The 17703-nt window shown below is 44.3% G+C and overlaps 1 protein-coding gene and 1 long non-coding RNA gene across 2 annotated transcripts in view; both read right to left on the minus strand.

The window, feature by feature from the left end:
* The window catches only part of LOC146963156 (uncharacterized), a 123006-nt gene that overhangs the window by 13046 nt on the left and 92257 nt on the right, over positions 1-17703 (minus strand). The window contains exon 9 of the mRNA XM_085768133.1: positions 7397-7570. Coding sequence (XP_085624259.1) covers positions 7397-7570 — 174 coding nt within the window. The remainder of the gene's footprint in view (positions 1-7396; positions 7571-17703) is intronic.
* LOC146963157 (uncharacterized) lies at positions 11546-12294 on the minus strand. The gene is made up of 3 exons (XR_015034766.1): positions 12267-12294; positions 11993-12051; positions 11546-11767 (listed from the first exon to the last, which is right to left on the minus strand). It is a non-coding gene; the product is annotated as an uncharacterized LOC146963157 (long non-coding RNA).

Genomic DNA, 17703 nt, shown 5'->3' on the forward strand with positions numbered 1-17703 from the left:
TCATAATAAGAATTAGGTTGATGATACTGGTATTGAAGCCATCTCACTATGACTTCTTCCAAAAAGCCTGATAAATAAGGAAAAGCTTTTATTTTCAGTAAGGCAAACTGAACACCAGTTAACTGAAAGTAAGGATAAAGCTGTTTAGAAAAAAGAGGGTGAAAGGTGAAAAAAGAGGAATGGTTGTCTCAGATCACTCACACTGGTTTCTCCAACATGACGATGAGTTCACTGGACTTGTTTTTTTTATTAATAAACTTTATTTGTTCTTAAATAATGGGAAATCACAGAACAACATCAAGGAAAAGAACAAATTACACATAAATATATATAATGCCAAGGGTATGAAAAAAACTATATTAAGCTGATAGAAAAACATTACATTTGGAGCACACATTTATCGTCTTTATAGTGTTTGTGTTGCAAAGTTATTTTTAAAATTATTTATTTAATATAGGAATTGATCTCTTTTTTAAAGACACAGAAAGAGGGTTTTACTTTTAATACTTTACATTTGTGGATATAAAACAGGAATATGATAAAATAGAGGGGAAAAAATCGTTATCAAACTCTCCTATAGTTTGACAAACCAAATATTACATCATAAAGCAAAGTACAAAAGCATTATAAATGTGGTCCAATATAAAACAACTGAAGCCCTACCATAAACTCTGAGTGTAATCACCAGAATAGATGGAAGACAGTCTCTTAGTGTAGGTTACAAAAAGTGCAAGATACAGCAATGTCCTTGTTAAATCTAACTATAAAAGATTTGACAGGATAACAGTGATTAATGATTTTAAAGGAAGTTTCCTTAACCTTGTTAAGGAGTAAATGCCTATTAGGTTAGTTCAATGGAACATGAACATGTGGACCACTGACTTCTCCTGCTGGGCGAGTTGTTTAAGTGTGATCCCTTCACTGTCCCATGTAAAACAGAGCAGCCTGTTCAGTGTAGGACATCTACACAGACAGTTTCTGTCCCTTCCTTTGCTGAAGTCAAAGTGAGGTCACATTAAATTAACAAATGACATTGGATGTTTCTGTCAGACTTTCACTTCTACAATCACCATGGAGACCAGACATAATAGACGCACTGTATTTGTGTCACATTCAGAGCCAGATGGTTCTGAAAACATTTGGACGGACACAACAGAATCAACCTGGATATGTATATAAACTAAGATGGAGAGAAGCTGCAGCACAAAGACGATTAATAATCAATACAACCGACAGTTAATTGATAAAGAGTCTGGACACGTTAAAACTCAGGGGGCGGAGTCAGGAGGAGAACAGGAAGTGAATGTGAAACCATGGTGGTGAATGAAGCAGTGAGAGCTGCTGACTCAGCTCTGTGATGGACACCACTGTCATGAAGACATGGAGGAGAAGAACCTTGTATTCCCTCTGGACAAGAACATGAAGACCACGAGACGTCAACCGTCTTCACAGTCAAAGTCGTTTTATTGTGAAATTCCCCCAAACAGGAAGTTCCTCCTGAGCTGCAGCTGTGACACTGAAGAGGAACCGGAGACGATGTTGATGAGCTCTAAGTCCAGACTCACTGATGATGATCTGTCAGGGACGATGGTGGACTGGACACACACACACACACACACACACACCTCACTCTCTCATCGTGGCCTGTAGAGGAGAAGAAGGAGAAGGTTTAGGGAGGTGATGAGTCCAACTCTTCAGTGTGTTTTAGCTTCTGATTGGCTGTTGACATTTGATAGAGAAACTTGTATTGATCATGTATTGACTGAATCTGCTGATCAGTTGAGTCAGAACAAGAACAGCTGATGGTTCATATTGATTCTGGTGAACAAGGAGTTTTCTACAGACTCAGTAGAGTGACAGGTGAACCTCATTGTTCCTGTTTGACTCAACACCTTTACCTGTAACTGGATCACTGATGATTGACACATTGAAGCTGCTGCAGCGTTTTCTGTGTCTGTGACGTCACATATGATGTCATATGTGATGTCACATACTGGCAGGTTCACCTGCTGCACTTTACACTTTACATTTTATTTTACTCCCACAGTCATCAGCTGTGGAAACAGCTACAGATCAGACTCACAGCAGAGTCTCCAGTCGAAAGTCTGGACTCTCCACAAGATCACGAAGCTGCTGCAGAGCTGAAGAAGAAGAACTCAGGTTCCAGTTGTCCCTCAGGTCCAGTTCTCTCAGGTGGGAGGGGTTGGACTTCAGAGCTGAGACCAGAGAAGAACAGCTGATCTCTGACAACCTGCACCTCTGCAATCTGAATAAAGAATAAAAGAAGATGAATAATAATTGATCAATGTGTCCTGATCTCTCTCTCTCTCCCTCTCTCTCTCTCTGAACTGACCCCAGAGTCTCCAGTCTACAGTCTGGACTCTCCAGAAAACCACTCACAGATACTTAATTCTTGAATCCTGCAGGTTGTTGAAGCTCAGGTCCAGGTGTCTCAGGTGGGAGGGGTTGGACTTCAGAGCTGAGACCAGAGAAGAACAGCTGATCTCTGACAACCTGCAGCTCTTCAATCTGAATAAAGAATAAAAGCAGTGAGTTGAGGACAAAGCTCCTTGTTGACAACGTTCAGTGTCTCATCATCTGTTCAGAGCTGAAGAAGCTTCAGAAAGAACAAGTTTAGAAAATCAAAGTCCAACAGCTGAAGCAACAGGAAGCAGGTTAAACAGTCACATAGAGAGAAAACAGGGTGAAGCTGCAGTACCGGAGTAACTGCAGTTCTAGGACCACAGTTTTAGGACTGTTCGATTTACGTCACAGATTTAATCCAGGGCAGTCCCCGTGAAGGAAGAAGGTCAGACAACAATGTACACGGACGTCTGTGTGCTTGTGCTTCACCTGTAGGGACGGTCATCATTTAGGTTAAAAAAAAAAAGCACCGTTGCGCTGCCTGGCTCTCGTGCACTCGTACAAAAAAAATCACAAGCACTTTCAAACTGTGAAAGCGTGTGTTTTATTGTTTTTTTCTGTGGCCAACACACCGCGGAGCGGCGCTCTGATCAGCACGGTACAGAAAAGAGAAACAAACTATGCAGGATATTTACCTTCAGTTTCATTTTAACCGTCGTTAAACAGCGTCGGACTAATTGTGATGTTAGATAAATGACTTGTAGCTTGTAACTTACAGAACCATGTAATAATAATTATAGGCCTGTATAATAATACTTATATGGAGTTTATTGGTTGTTATGAAAAAATAAACCCGTTGTTTATTTCTCCATGACAACCTCTGCCCTCTACATCAGTGGTCCCCAACCACCGGGCCGCGGACCGGTACCGGTCCGTGGATCATTTGGTACCGGGCCGCAGAAAGATGAAATGAAAATGAAAAAAAAAAAAAGAAATTGTTTGTTTCGTCTATTTCACACTTCCGGTCGTTTTATTTTGAAAATGTTGCCACTTCCGTTTGTGCATCTTCCCAGTGCTGCGCAATTGACAGGCAATTGACAGGCAATTGACAGGCAGGCACAAACGTAAAAGAGTGAAAAACACACGTCGCCGGGCCGGGAAAAACTCAATAATGAGACGACAGAAGACCCGACGCTTTCCAACAAGAAGAAAGCTGTTCTAAAAGAAAAAGCACGAGTCGTGTTTAAATTACGGGTTCATTGCAACAGGTGATTCACCTGCTCCAAGCTCCGCAATGTGTGTGTGGGACCCGGCCGGCTCTCTGCCGCTTCATCACTTCACAGAAAACTTCTCTCCCTGCGTTCTGGATTTAAGCAGAATATCCTGAGATCGCCACAAAAGCACGGAAAACCTGCTTCCATTACAAACATATTATGTTTGTGAAACGGACTTTTCTGCAGTTTCAGCAGCAAAACGAGATGACAGAGTAGACAGGAACCGAGATGACAGACGGAGCATCACCCCCGGATGACTGATATTATTATTGTGATACTATATTATGGTGAGTTGTAACAAAGAACGTAAACGTAAGAGAAAACTAGGCTATGTGAACGTGTAGTCCTGTTTATACAGTAGGCCTACATGTAATGTAAACAGGAGAACGTACGCTACCCCCCCCCCCCTGAAGAGAACGGCCGCCGCCGCCCCCCCCCCCGCGCCGCGGTAAAATTTTCCACCGGTGACTGGTCCGCGGAGATAAAAAGGTTGGGGACCGCTGCTAATAAATCGATAACAATTTTCCGTGATCGATAAAATTCTTAACGATCAATAATCGATCATCGATTAATCATGCCCATCCCTACTTCCTACCATACACGTACGTGTATATCTATGGCTTCCTACCAAGTGGAGACTGCCGTTACCTGCTGTTAATTTTTTTTATTTTTTTTTAATCAAATCTGGTCTGAAGTTACTGCCGTCAGATTTATCGACTACAAATCACCTCAAACGTGCTCCTAACTACTTTCTGGGCAGTCATTGGACTCTCTCTATTCTACACTCTACTGGTCTTTTTACTAAAATTAAAGGTGGAATATGTAGAATATTTATTAAAATCTATATACAGAATGGAAGTATTGCTTTGTGGCTCAATTCTCCACTGTTTTCCTGCCTCCTCCCGGTCGGATGCGTCTGTTTCCAACCAAGCCTTTTTAATAATCAATCGGTGGATCAATGGATTATCATATACTTGTTAGGATGGGTGTATTTGTGTAGTCTTATCTGTCATAAACACGTTTACTGTCGCGGACTCCCGCAGTGCCACCAAGCTCCTTTTTTTTTTTTTTTTCACTGAGACAAGAGCAGTGACAGCGGAGGCTCTGAGCGCAGGTTTAGTTTTCAGCAGCGGTGTGAAGGCAGAGAGCCTCCACTCTCCCTTTAACAAGCTACAAGTCATTTATTATGCTGTTAAATGACGGTAAAAATGAAACATAAGGTAAATGTCCTGCATAGTTCTCCTCATGTTTGTCCTCTGATCAGAGCGGCGTCCCTAGCAACGGCTCATTTTACCTAGCAACGGTCTTTTTCTGTTGTTGTTCTGGTAATTCTACATATTCAACCTTTAATCAGCTCCTTTATTCATTGCCTAAACCTAATATGGCACAATTACACTTCTCACTCAAACTGATCTGGCCTGTCTACACTCTACCTGATCTTTTTACTAAACTCCAACTCCTGTGTGAACTTGTAATATAAATTTCAAATAATCGCCTCCAGAGCGGTGACCGTTTCCATAGTAACGCAGCAACTTCCGAACGTTGGGGGCGCTGTGACGTAAATCGAACGGTCCTAAAACTGCGGTCCTAGAACTGTTTCCTCCGGTGCTGCGGCTTTACACTATTGCCTGTGGCTCCATCCAGACAAACTCATGTTGAGCAGCCACATTGACCAGAGGTTTACTGACGATGCTCAACATGTGAGGCTGAACTCTGTTGCCATGACAACAAACATGTTGAATGATGCTCAGAGACAAAAACCTTCTGACTTAACAGACTGAACCTGCTCCAACTTATACTCAGAGCTGAAACCAGCACACACACACACACACACACACACACACACACACACCTGCTTATTGTCATGATCCACGTCCTTCGTGTTCCATGTCATGTGTGATGTTTTTATTTTTAAATAAAAACATCACACATGACATGGAACATGAATGATGCTCAGAGACAAAAACCTTCTGACTTAACAGACTGAGGCTGGATTGCACCAACAAGGTTTAACTTTAAAACCAGATTAAATCATGGTTTAAGTTTAAATTCTGTTGCACTAAACTTTAAACCTAGTTCAAAATTAAGACAGATTAGATTTAAACCTCCCTTTAAACCTCAGTTTAATTTTTACTCTAAACTAAGTTTAATTTTAATCCTGTTGCACCAGAACTTTAAACTCCAGTTTAAACTGTGATCTAGGGTTAATTTTAAACTGACAGTGGAGGAGGTTTAATTTTTTCAAGGGCTGCATTTTTGAGGTGGAGTGAGCAAAATTATGAAGTTCCTTGAGGAAAACTCTCTTTTGCTTTGTTTTGTTGCGCACAGAGACGTTTCTGGGCAGAGAGAGACAGTGTTTTCTCTGACGGAGCTCAGGTGAAGCTACTGCAGCAGAGTAGGAGGCTCAGGGCTGCTAGCTGCACTAGCTGTCTCTGATGCTAACGAGTGCTAGCACGTCTCTCTCTCTCTCAGCAGCAGTCAGGAGGACAAAAGAAAGAAATCCAGTCTGAGTGAAGCACTGGAGCTGCAGACCGATTCCTGACCGTCACTGACAACTAAAGCCTCGACTGGTAACAAGTATGAGGACCGTTGTGGGGAGCTAGCTCGATGCTAAATCCGGCTAGTGGTAGTGGTTAGCATCCACCGCTAACACCGTCTTCCCAGCTCGGTTCTCCTGTTTAAAAAACAAAACAAAAACATGTGACACCAGAGGCTCCGGTGTGGGTGACGGCGGGTATCGGCCCAGACTGTATTTTGTTTCCTCTGCGGTCTTGACTGCTGCTGTCAGTGGCAGGAGGCTAGTCTACACAGTTGAGCCGCCCAGCTTGAATGTTTTGTTTACAAACTGCAACGAACAAAACTCCATTTTGCATATTTAATAAGTTCCTTTATACACACTTATGTCCCTACTGATTTAAATCAGTTTAAATTCAGTTAAACTGAGTTTTACTAAACTGAGATTAATTTTAAATGGTGCAACAGAGCTCTGCTTAATTTTAAACATGGATTAACTCATTTTAAACTGAGTTTTACTAATCTCTGATTAGAGCTAATCTTAGATTAAATTAAACCTTGTTGGTGCAATCCAGCCTCAACCTGCTCCAACTTATACTCAGAGCTGAAACCAGCACACACACACACACACACACACACACACACACACACACACACACACACACACACACACACACACACACACACACACACACACACACCTGCTTATTGTCATGATCCACGTCCTTCGTGTTCCATGTCGTGTGTGATGTTATTCCCTGTGTCTTGTCTTAGTGTTGTGTTCTCTGTGTAGATTTCCTGTTTTATTTTGAAGTTGCATGTCCTGTTTTCCTGTGTGTCTTGAACTGTCTTTCATTCTCTGTTAGGTTCCTGTTTCCTGTTTTACTTGTGTCTTACTCCTGTCTTCCTGTTAAGTTTCCCACCCGTTTGATTACCTCATGTGTCTCACCTGTGTCTGATCGCACCACCCTTGTGAATATAACCTCTGTGTTTCCCATTGTCCCTTGTTGCGTCATTGTGGTATCCCTTGTTCCTGGTGTGTTCCTGTCGTCCCTGAGACTGTTGTTGTGGAAAATAAAGACCTTTTTGTCACTACCCTGCTCATGAGTCTGCATTTGGGTCCAGCCTTCTACCTCAACCCTGACACTTATTACCATGACGACCCTCAGTGTGGATCAGTAGCCTATAATATCACAGCTTTCACATCACATTCATCTGAGAACAGAAATAAAACAGAGTCTGACCCCAGAGTCTCAAGTCTACAGTCTGGACTCTCCAGAAAACCACTCAGATCCTTCACTCCTGAATCCTGCAGCTTGTTCTCACTCAGGTCCAGGTGTCTCAGGTGGGAGGGGTTGGACTTCAGAGCTGAGCCCAGAGAAGAACAGCTGATCTCTGACAACATGCAGTTCCTCAATCTGAATAAAGAATAAAAGCAGATGATTAAATGATTGACATTTTATCAGATCACACACACACACACACGCACACACACTCTCTCTCTCTCTCTCTCTCTCTCTCTCTCTCTCTCTCTCTCTCTCTCTCACACTCACACACACCCCTAAGATCTACAACAGTAACAGTCAGTGAACTGACCTCAGAGTCTCCAGTCTACAGTCTGGACTCTCCAGAAAACCACTCAGATCCTTCACTGCTGAATCCTGCAGCTTGTTGTTGTCACTCAGGTCCAGGTGTCTCAGGTGGGAGGGGTTGGACTTCAGAGTTGAGACCAGAGAAGAACAGCTGATCTCTGACAACCTGCAGCTCTCCAATCTGAATAAAGAATAAAAGCAGTGAGTTGAGGACAAAGCTCCTTGTTGACATCGTTCAGTGTCTCATCATCTGTTCAGAGCTGAAGAAGCTTGAAGTGAAACTAAGTGAGTGGTCATGTCATGTGACCAGAGGCAGCTTCATCTGAGAGCCAGCTCACTATCATCATCATCATCATCATCATCATCATCATCACCACACTGACCTCTGAGTGACCTCTGACCCTTCACCTTCTACCAGCTGCAGTAACATGGAGTCAGAAACTGAACTGAACTCAGACAAAAGTCCAACAGGTCCAGTCAGTGAACTCACCTCAGAGTCTCCAGTCGACAGTTTGGACTCTCCAGTCCAGCACACAGAACCTTCACTGATGAAGCACTCAGGTCATTTCCACTCAGGTCCAGGTGTCTCAGGTGGGAGGGGTTGGACTTCAGAGCTGAGGCCACGACTTCACAGTGACTCTCTGAGAGCCAACAATGAACAAGTCTGTGAAGAGAGAAAATATGAAACGTGTCAGAATGAAATGAGATGAAAGCTGCAGTAAAAACACAGTTGATGCATCTGAATCTGAAGCTCTGTTGACTCTCAGTGACACTTTGTGAGTCTGTGTTGTGTTGCGTTGCTTCATGAGCTTTTATCTTGAGCTTCATCTCCTCTCTTGGTTTTCTGGTAGGAGGCTGTCAGATAACACACCTGTCAGTGGCTCTGACCACACTGAGCCCCTCCCTCCCTGCTCAGGAGGTGAACTGGTCATAGTGGACCGTGTCTACGACAGACCGGTGGGTGAACTGGTCATAGTGGACCGTGTCTACAACAGACCAGTGGGTGAACTGAGCTGAGCTCCTCCTGCTTCAACATCACTCTGGTGTTCAGCAGCAGATCAGTAACACAGTCTCTGACAGTGAGAACAGGGACACACTGGTTACACTCATTCATCTCTGTGATGCTTTCAAGGACAGACAGATGACGACTTCTCTTCTGTTGTTACTGTTCACTGTACTGCTGTAATACTGCAGGATCCTCCACCGTGGGATCAATAAATATACCAATACCAATCAATAACACAATAATGAGCCACTGTGGTGGAATATAAAACTTGATGCTGTCTTTACATGACATTGTTCTTGTTGCTACGACAACGAGTGCCTTTCTTAGCCCTGTTGCTCCGGGCCTAGACTGCTGTTTCCCATGATGCATTGGGGGCTCACTCTCATTACATCATCTTTTTATTGTTTGGTCCCTGGACGTCCCATGTTCATCAGGACTTCAGTCTTCCTAAATACAGACGGCGGCTTCACTTCTGTCTAACTCTTCACATGCTCTTCCCACCTGTCACCTGAGTCAGTGTGGGCGGAGTCTGAAGATGACATCACCTGATGACACTGATCAGACTGCACACGGCTGCCTCTGAGACACTAAAGGGTTAAAACTATGGTTCATGTGCAGTCGTACTAACACCTGGAAACACTGAGGTGGAAGATTGGAATAAAACCTAAAACTCAACATAAAATCTTCAAAATAACTGTTAATTAAACATTAATTAATTAAACAGCAACACAAAACACAACTCACCTGTTCTCAATGAGAATACATTTATCTGAACTTGACTAAACTACTGATCAATAATTATATTGATCATGTCTGGACTCACCGAGCCTTCCTGCAGTTCCTCACAGCTGGGATCAGTCTTGGTCGTCCCTCTGGTGATGTGTTGTACTTGTCCAGGTCCAACTCATCCAGAACCTGCTCTGACATCAGCAGCATGTAGGCCAGAGCTGAACACTGGATCTCTGAGAGGAACTTCTCTGATCTGTTCTCTGACCTCAGGAACTGTTGGATCTCCTGATGAACTGACTGGTCCTTCATCTCCGTCAGACAGTGGAAGATGTTGATGCTTCTGTCAGGAGAGATTTTATCACTCTTCATCTCCTTGAGGTTGTTGATGGTTGTCTGGATGGTTTCTGGACTGTTGTCTGTCTGACCCAGCAGACCTCCTAACAGCCTCTGGTTGGACTCCAGAGAGAGGCCATGAAGGAAGCGAACAAACAGGTCCAGGTGACCGTTTCTACTGCGGAGGGATTTCTGCATGGCTCTCTGCAGGAACTCATCCAGGGGTGGAAGACTGTTATTGATCCATGGATGACTGAAATCTGTCGGACTGAATAGATAATAGAAAGGCCTTGCATATCTCTCTCTCTCTTCGTAGTCTTCTCCCAGGAACTTGTTGAGGACGTGTGTGTTCCTGTTGGTGAAAGAGTGGAACATGTAGACTGCAGCCAGAAACTCCTGAACACTCAGATGAACAAAGCAGTAGACTGTTTTCTGGAAGATCACACTCTCTCTTTTGAAGATCTCAGTACAGAGTCCTGAGTTCACCAAGGCCTCTGTGACATCCAGACCACACTGCTCCAGGTCTTCTTGGTAGAACATGATGTTTCCTTCCTCCAGCTGTTCCAACGCCAGCCTCCCCAGCTTCAGAAGAACTTCCCTGTCGGCCTCCGTCAGCTCCTGTGGACTCGTCTCATGTCCTTCACCGTACTTGTTCTTCTTCCTCTTGGTCTGGACCAGCAGGAAGTGTGAGAACAGGTCAGTCGTGGTCTTGGGCAGCTCTCCTCTCTGGTCTGTGGTCAACATGTGCTCCAGAACTGTAGCACTGATCCAGCAGAAGACCGGGACTTGACACATGATGTGGAGGGTCCTGGATGTCTTGATGTGTGAGATGATTCTTCTGGACAGATCTTCATCACTGGACCTCCTCCTGAAGTACTCCTCCATCTGGGCGTCAGTGAAGCCTCGGACCTCTGTTACCCTGTCGACACATGTAGGAGGGATCTGATTGGCTGCTGCAGGTCTGGAGGTGATCCAGACCAGAGCCGAGGGAAGCAGATTCCCCTGGATGAGGTTTGTCAGCAGCACGTTGACTGATGACGTCTGTGTGACATCAGACACAACCTCCCTGTTGTTGAAGTCCAGTGACAGTCGGCTTTCATCCAGGCCGTCAAAGATGAAGAGAAGTTTACAGACAGCCAGCTGCTCTGCTGTGACCTTCTGTAATGTTGGATGGAAAACATGGAGCAGCCTGAGAAGACTCAACCGCTGATCTCTGATCAGGTTCAGCTCCCTGAACGAAAGCAGAACCAGCAGACTGACATCTTGGTTCTCCAAGCCCTCGGCCCAGTCCAGAGTGAACTTCTGCACCGAGAAGGTTTTTCCAACGCCAGCGACGCCGTTGGTCAGAACCACTCTGATGGGTCTCTGTTGGACAGGTGAGACCATAGAGACGTCCTCTCTCTGTTGGACAGGTGAGACCGTAGAGACTTTGTCTCTCTGTTGGACAGGTGAGACCGTAGAGACGTCCTCTCTCTGTTGGACAGGTGAGACCGTAGAGACGTCCTCTCTCTGTTGGACAGGTGAGACCGTAGAGACTTTGTCTCTCTGTTGGACAGGTGAGACCGTAGAGATGTCCTCTCTCTGTTGGACAGGTGAGACCGTAGAGACGTCCTCTCTCTGTTGGACAGGTGAGACCGTAGAGACGTTGTTTCTCTGTTGGACAGGTGAGACCGTAGAGACGTCCTCTCTCTGTTGGACAGGTAAGTCTTTAAAGATGTCGTTGCACCTGATTGGAGTGTCATGGAGGGTCTTCTTCTTCTTGGACGTTGTCTCCAGCTGTCTCACCTCATGTTGGGTATTAACCTCTTCACTCTGTCCCTCTGTGATGTAGAGCTCAGTGTAGACGCTGTTGAGGAGGGTTCCACTTCCTGTTCCCTCAGTTCCTTCAGTCACTCGTTCACATCTGCTCCTCAGACTGATCTTATGTTGATCTAAAACCTCCTGCAGACCACGATCTGCTGAGAGACAAGAGACAGAGTCAGACTGAAGACAGAGAGTCTGACAATCTGATCAGATTATTTTCATCAGCTACAGAAAAACTACAGACAACAAAGAGAAGGTTTGAATCATCATCTTAAATGTCAGTGCTGTGTGATGGAACAATGACTCTGGAGAAAACAACAGGTCCTGGTTTCACAAATGACCACATCAGCAGCTCTGATTGGCTGTCTGCAGCTCACCTCTGGTTCTGGGTCTTTTTCCACACTGCTGGTCCACAGAGACACCACTCCTCTTCCTCCTGTCAAGACATTTCTGGATCAACAACATGTCACAGCTCCACATCTGAGCTCTGATTGGCTGCCTGACAGAGTGTGTGCATGTTTCTGTCTCTGAGGTTTGTTGTGAACCTTCAGAGTCTGATGGATCTGGTTCCTGGTTTCTCTCTGTTTCCTTCACATGAGTCTAAAGACTGAATCATCTTCAGCTCAGTTTACAGTAGAAACCATCTCTTACCGTGACTCTGGAGGTCCAGGTCCAGGTCCAGGTACAGGTTCAGTACTGAACCACCAAGGTTGATCTTTGGACCGGTCACTCTTCAAGGACAGACAGATGGATCCTGGAGACTCTGCTCTCAGTCTGCAAACACAAACATGTTTTTATTGACATCACATTGATCACTGACCAGTTCTCTGATCACAGATGCATTGTGGGAAGTCTCCAGTGACGTCAGCGTCCAGCACCACACACTGTAGTGAAGGATGGAAGCAACACAGTAGCATCATAGACAACAGTGGAGAGTCAGTCAGTCATTAACTGGGTCTAGTGTCCAGCTGCTGAACATCTGTCTCACATCAGCTCTACACAGGATCACACACTGACACTGACTCAACATCTGGATCCACTGGATCAACATCTGGATCCACAGGATCAACATCTGGATCTACTGGATCAACATCTGGATCTACCTGGACACCAGTCGCCCCCCTACAGCCCAGGGTTATGGTTAGACACATAAATAATTGAACACCTGCGCTGAGGACTGTAGCCTCTACATGGGGCGGCCGCCTTAACCACTGCGCCACGCACTGCCCCAGAGACAGTTTTTAGGTTCGTATCAGGTTTCTTACTGTGAGTCTGAAGGTCCAGGTCCAGATCTGAAGTTTTCAGGTTCAGGTTTGGAGCAGTCACTCCTCGTAGACCAGAAGGTGGGCCCAGATCCAGGTCCGAAGTTTTCAGGTTCAGGTTTGGAGCAGTCACTCCTCATAGACCAGAAGGTGGATCCAGGTCCAGATCCAGATCTGAAGTTTTCAGGTTCAGGTTTGGAGCAGTCACTCCTCATAGACCAGAAGGTGGATCCAGGTCCAGATCCAGATCTGAAGTTTTCAGGTTCAGGTTTGGACCAGTCACTTCTCATAGACAGACAGATGGATCCTGGAGACTCTGCTCTCAGTCTGTGGTTTGCAAACACAAACATGTCAGTCATTACAGTTTTTTTCCAATCGCTAAAACACAATTTTGCAAACTAGGCTGGTTCTATCAAAATACTGAACACAATTGACCTTTCGCAAAACCCCGCCCCCGAACGGTCATTGTCCAATCAGACATCATAGCAACCGTTACTATGTAAACAAGGTCCGTCAAGCTTCGGACCTCCGACAAGCAAAGTGTATTGTCGGACAGTAGTTACCCGAAGAGTTTGGCTGGGGGAGTCGTGTTTTTTCCCTCCCCAAAAGCTGAAAACACAACAGGAGAGGTGCCTACAATGGGTCAAAGTGTGGAAGCCCCCCCCACCCCGCAGCCGGACCCTTCTCCCCCTCCCAGCTAATTGTCATGAAAATAAACAAGCATAACGTTACAGCCTACATCTGCTCCAAGGTAAGTTAAGCTAGCAGGACTAGGGCTGTATCCCAAATCACTCACTACCACAGTGTTTCCTCTATGATTTTGTTTTAAGGGGGGGGGGATCGGACCTTACAACTTTCACTTTCACCAAGCACTGCTGCAGCATGCGCGCTTCTCTCTCTCTCTCTCTCTCTCTCTCTCTGTGTGTGTGAATGTCAATAGCAAACAGCGCTATGAGGAGATGAATGAACGGAACACATGCAGCGGTGTATTTGCGACAATTTAAAAAAAACAGAAGGAGCTGTACGTATGAGGAAACACTGTAGCCTACTATAGTGTACTTCCACAGATTGAATCCTCTCGATGGGGAGAAAAAAAGAGAAGCTCTGGTCTCGGTCCGCGACACAAACCGTGACACACTGTTACAATTTATGAATCGATAAAAGCCGTATTTTGATCATCATTATGTTTACATTGTGACCACGCAATTTCGTAGTGGTGTCAGAATGTTTAGTGATTATTCATATCATAAATATAGCGCTTATATGCCTCTGAGACTCTGATGCCTCAAGACGCTCAATATAAAAACACTGTTGACACTCGGGCAGCATTGAGAAGCTTGTCGGGCTAGCAACGGTAACTAAGGGGGTCGGAGCTTTTGCGAAAGGTCAATTCACAAAACCACACGTAACACCCAAACTGCAAAATACCTGATACATCCTGCAAAATGAAGCACTAGACTCAGGATGTGCAGCAATGCTAATGACCCTGGGTTTAACTGCAGCATTTGACACTGTTGATCATATTGTAGGACCCTGCTGTCAAGTTTGGAGCAACACGTGGGCATTAAAGGGTCAGCCCTCATGCTGATTAGGTCATACTTGACTGATAGGAGCTTTTCTGTGCAGTTGGGTAGTTTCTCTTCTATTGTGCCCCCCCCTCACATGTGGAGTGCCACATGGTTCAATTCTAGGCCCCCTGTTATTTTCATTGTACATGCTGCCTCTGGGATCTATCTTCCGTATAAAGCACGACATATCATCCCATTGTTATGCGGATGATGTGCAGATATACCTCCCTCTTCAGCTGTCCTCTAAGGATCCTCTGAAATCTTTTCTAGCTTGTCTTGCTGACGTCAAGAGCTGGATGAGCCTGAGCCAACTTAATCTTAATGAAAATAAAACCTTGGTTACTGTATTTGGCCTTCCAGAAGGCTGTTTGCACTCATTTGATGGTCAGGATCTCCTTGCTCTTAAAACTACTCCCTCTATTAAGAGCCTTGGTGTAACTTTTGATTGCAACCTTGGTTTTAGGAAACAAATCAACACAGTGGATAAAGGGCCTTTTCACCAAATTCGTATTTTATCAAAAGTCAAGCCTTATTTATCTTTTAATGACTTGGAAAGAGTCATCCATGCCTTTATATCATGCAGGCTCGATTATTGTTATTCCTTAGTTGGTGTTCTGCACCGAACGCGGCTGCTCGCCTTTTGACCGGCACAAAAAACCATAAACACATCACGCCTGTTCTGGCCTCCCTCCACTGGCTTCCCAACCGCTTTAGGATTGATTTTAAAGTGTTACTAAATGTTTTTAAGATTTTAACTGGTCTGGCTCCTTAAGTCCATAATCCAGCCAGAGATCTACGGTCATCCAGTGAGTTGTTGCTGGATGTACCTAGATCAAAATTGAAAACCTACATGTTAGACATGCAGGATCCATGGAGAGGTTTAAGTGTGCTTTAAAAACACATCTTTTCTCCTTGGCCTTCGGATCCACAGGGATTTGCAAACACAAACATGTCAGTTCCAATCGCTAAAACACAATTTTCCAAACTAAGCTGGTTTTATCAAAAAACTGAACACAAGGGGCGGTGCGTGGCGCAGTGGTTAAGGTGGCCGCCCCATGTAGAGGCTACAGTCCTCAACGCAGGCGTCCCTGGTTCAAATCCCGCGTCGGGCAGACATTTCCTGCATGTCATTCCCCCTCTCTCTGCCTCCCCCATTCCTGTCTATCTCACTATGCTATCAAATAAAGGCAAAAACGCCAAAAAATATACTTAAAAAAAAAATGTCTATGTGCATTTTTAACATAATCTTGCACTGTTGTTTATGATTACTGTAGCCGTGCACGTATGCATATCCGTATGTGTATACGTTCGTATATGTGCATGTGCTACATGCATTTGTGTTAGTATGTGTGATGATATGCATGTTTTCTTGTTTCTTGTACATGCATTCTTTTTGTTTTTGTCTCTGCTCTGTAAAGCACTTTGGATAACTGTTACAGGTATTTTTAAACTGTGCAATATAAATAAAAGTGAACTTGAACTTGAACCAAAACTACATAGCATCATCACTTCATTCATATGACCAGATGTTTGTCTAACTAACTACACACTGTTGGACAGAATGAAAAGCACTCTCATCTTTAGCTTTGTCGTAAAACTAGTTCAAAACACATGCTGTTGAAACATTTATCTTTTTATTTTTCACCAAACCCACTGTGTCAGCTGGCATAAACACTCTATGTGGTTGTTTAGGGCCACAATAGTGGCTGGGCGCACACACACACACACACACTCAGCTCTGATAGAGACAGTTTGGAGGTTCAGGTTCGTATCAGGTTTCTTACTCTGAGTCTGAAGGTCCAGGTCCAAGACTGAAGTCTGGAGGTTCAGGTCTGGATCGGTCACTCTTCAGAGACAGACAGATGGATCCTGGAGACTCTGGTCCGTCCTCCTCTTCCTTCACCTTAACACTCATCTTCAGGACTTCAGTCGGTCTGAGAGGGAAACCAGAAACACACACAGTCTGATCACCTGTTACACACAAATACACTGAGGACAAACTATCATCACTGTCTCACAGTTGTTGACCTCCACCACTCAGAGTCCTTTCACATTAGATCCATGTTTATCCAGTCACCACGACCTTTGACCTTTGACCTCTGAAGTTTTCTAAGGTCCTTGAGTTCAAGTTGATGTTTGTTCTGAATCTGAAGAAGTTTACAGTCGAGGTCAAACTGAGACAATGTGCTGACGTCTGTACGGACTACGTCTGACTCTTCTTCTCTCCACAGTCCACACAGACAAACTGACTCTGATGCTTCAACAATAACAACAGTGATAACAAATAATAATAATAATATTGTGTTAATACTCACTTGTCTCAGACTTCAGTTTCTCTCCTTCTGCTCCGTTCATTCTGAAATGGTGTCTGAACTGTTTTACTTCCTCCTTCTGTGTTTACAGGAAATCATTGTTCAGTTTTAAGCGCGTAGTTGCAGAGAGGAAGTCTCTTTATACAGTTGACTGGCTCCACCTGCTGGGTAACTCCTGGTATTACACCTGTATGGACCGATGAAACCTGACACACACACACAGAATCAAGACAACAAGTTTAATCTTGTGTCAACTACAATGACCTTTGACCTCTGAAGTCTTCTCAGGCCATCGTTCAGTTCAAGTTGATGTTTGTTCTGACTCTGAAGAAGTTGTGTCGAGGTGAAACTGAGACAATGTGCTGACGTCTGTACGGACTACGTCTGACTCTTCTTCCCTCAGCAGTCAACTCAAACTTTATTTACAGAGCGCTTTCAAAAGAACCGAAGTTGACCAAAGTGCTGTACAGATCACTAAGAACATACCATCATTAAAGCACCTTAAAATACATAAGTAAAGTGCAATAGAATGCAAACTATAGATAAACAAATAAAATACAAATGAGTAAGTAAATGAGTCAACTCAACTGAATGCCAGGGAGAAAAAGTAAGTTTTTAGGGAAGATTTAAAGACTCTATTGACTCTAAATACCAGATGCGTCATGGCAGCTAAGACTCGGTCAACTTTTGTCTTCAGCCGAGGTTTTGGTCTGAGCAGCTGTTTGGCTCCACAGTCCATAGAGACAAACTCTGTCTGACACTTCAACAACAACTACAATAACATTAATAATAATAATAATAATAATAATTTTGTGTTAACACTCACTTGTCTCAGACTTCAGTTTCTCTCCTTCTGCTCCGTTCACTCTAAAATGGCGTCTGAACAGTTTCACTTTCTCCTTTCCCTCCCCTAGTTGAACGTGACAGAGAGATAAAGTAGAAAAGG

Source organism: Trachurus japonicus, chromosome 22, assembly GCF_045865225.1.
Source record: "Trachurus japonicus isolate A0001 chromosome 22, Traja_1.0".
NCBI classification, from domain to species: Eukaryota; Metazoa; Chordata; class Actinopteri; order Carangiformes; family Carangidae; genus Trachurus; species Trachurus japonicus.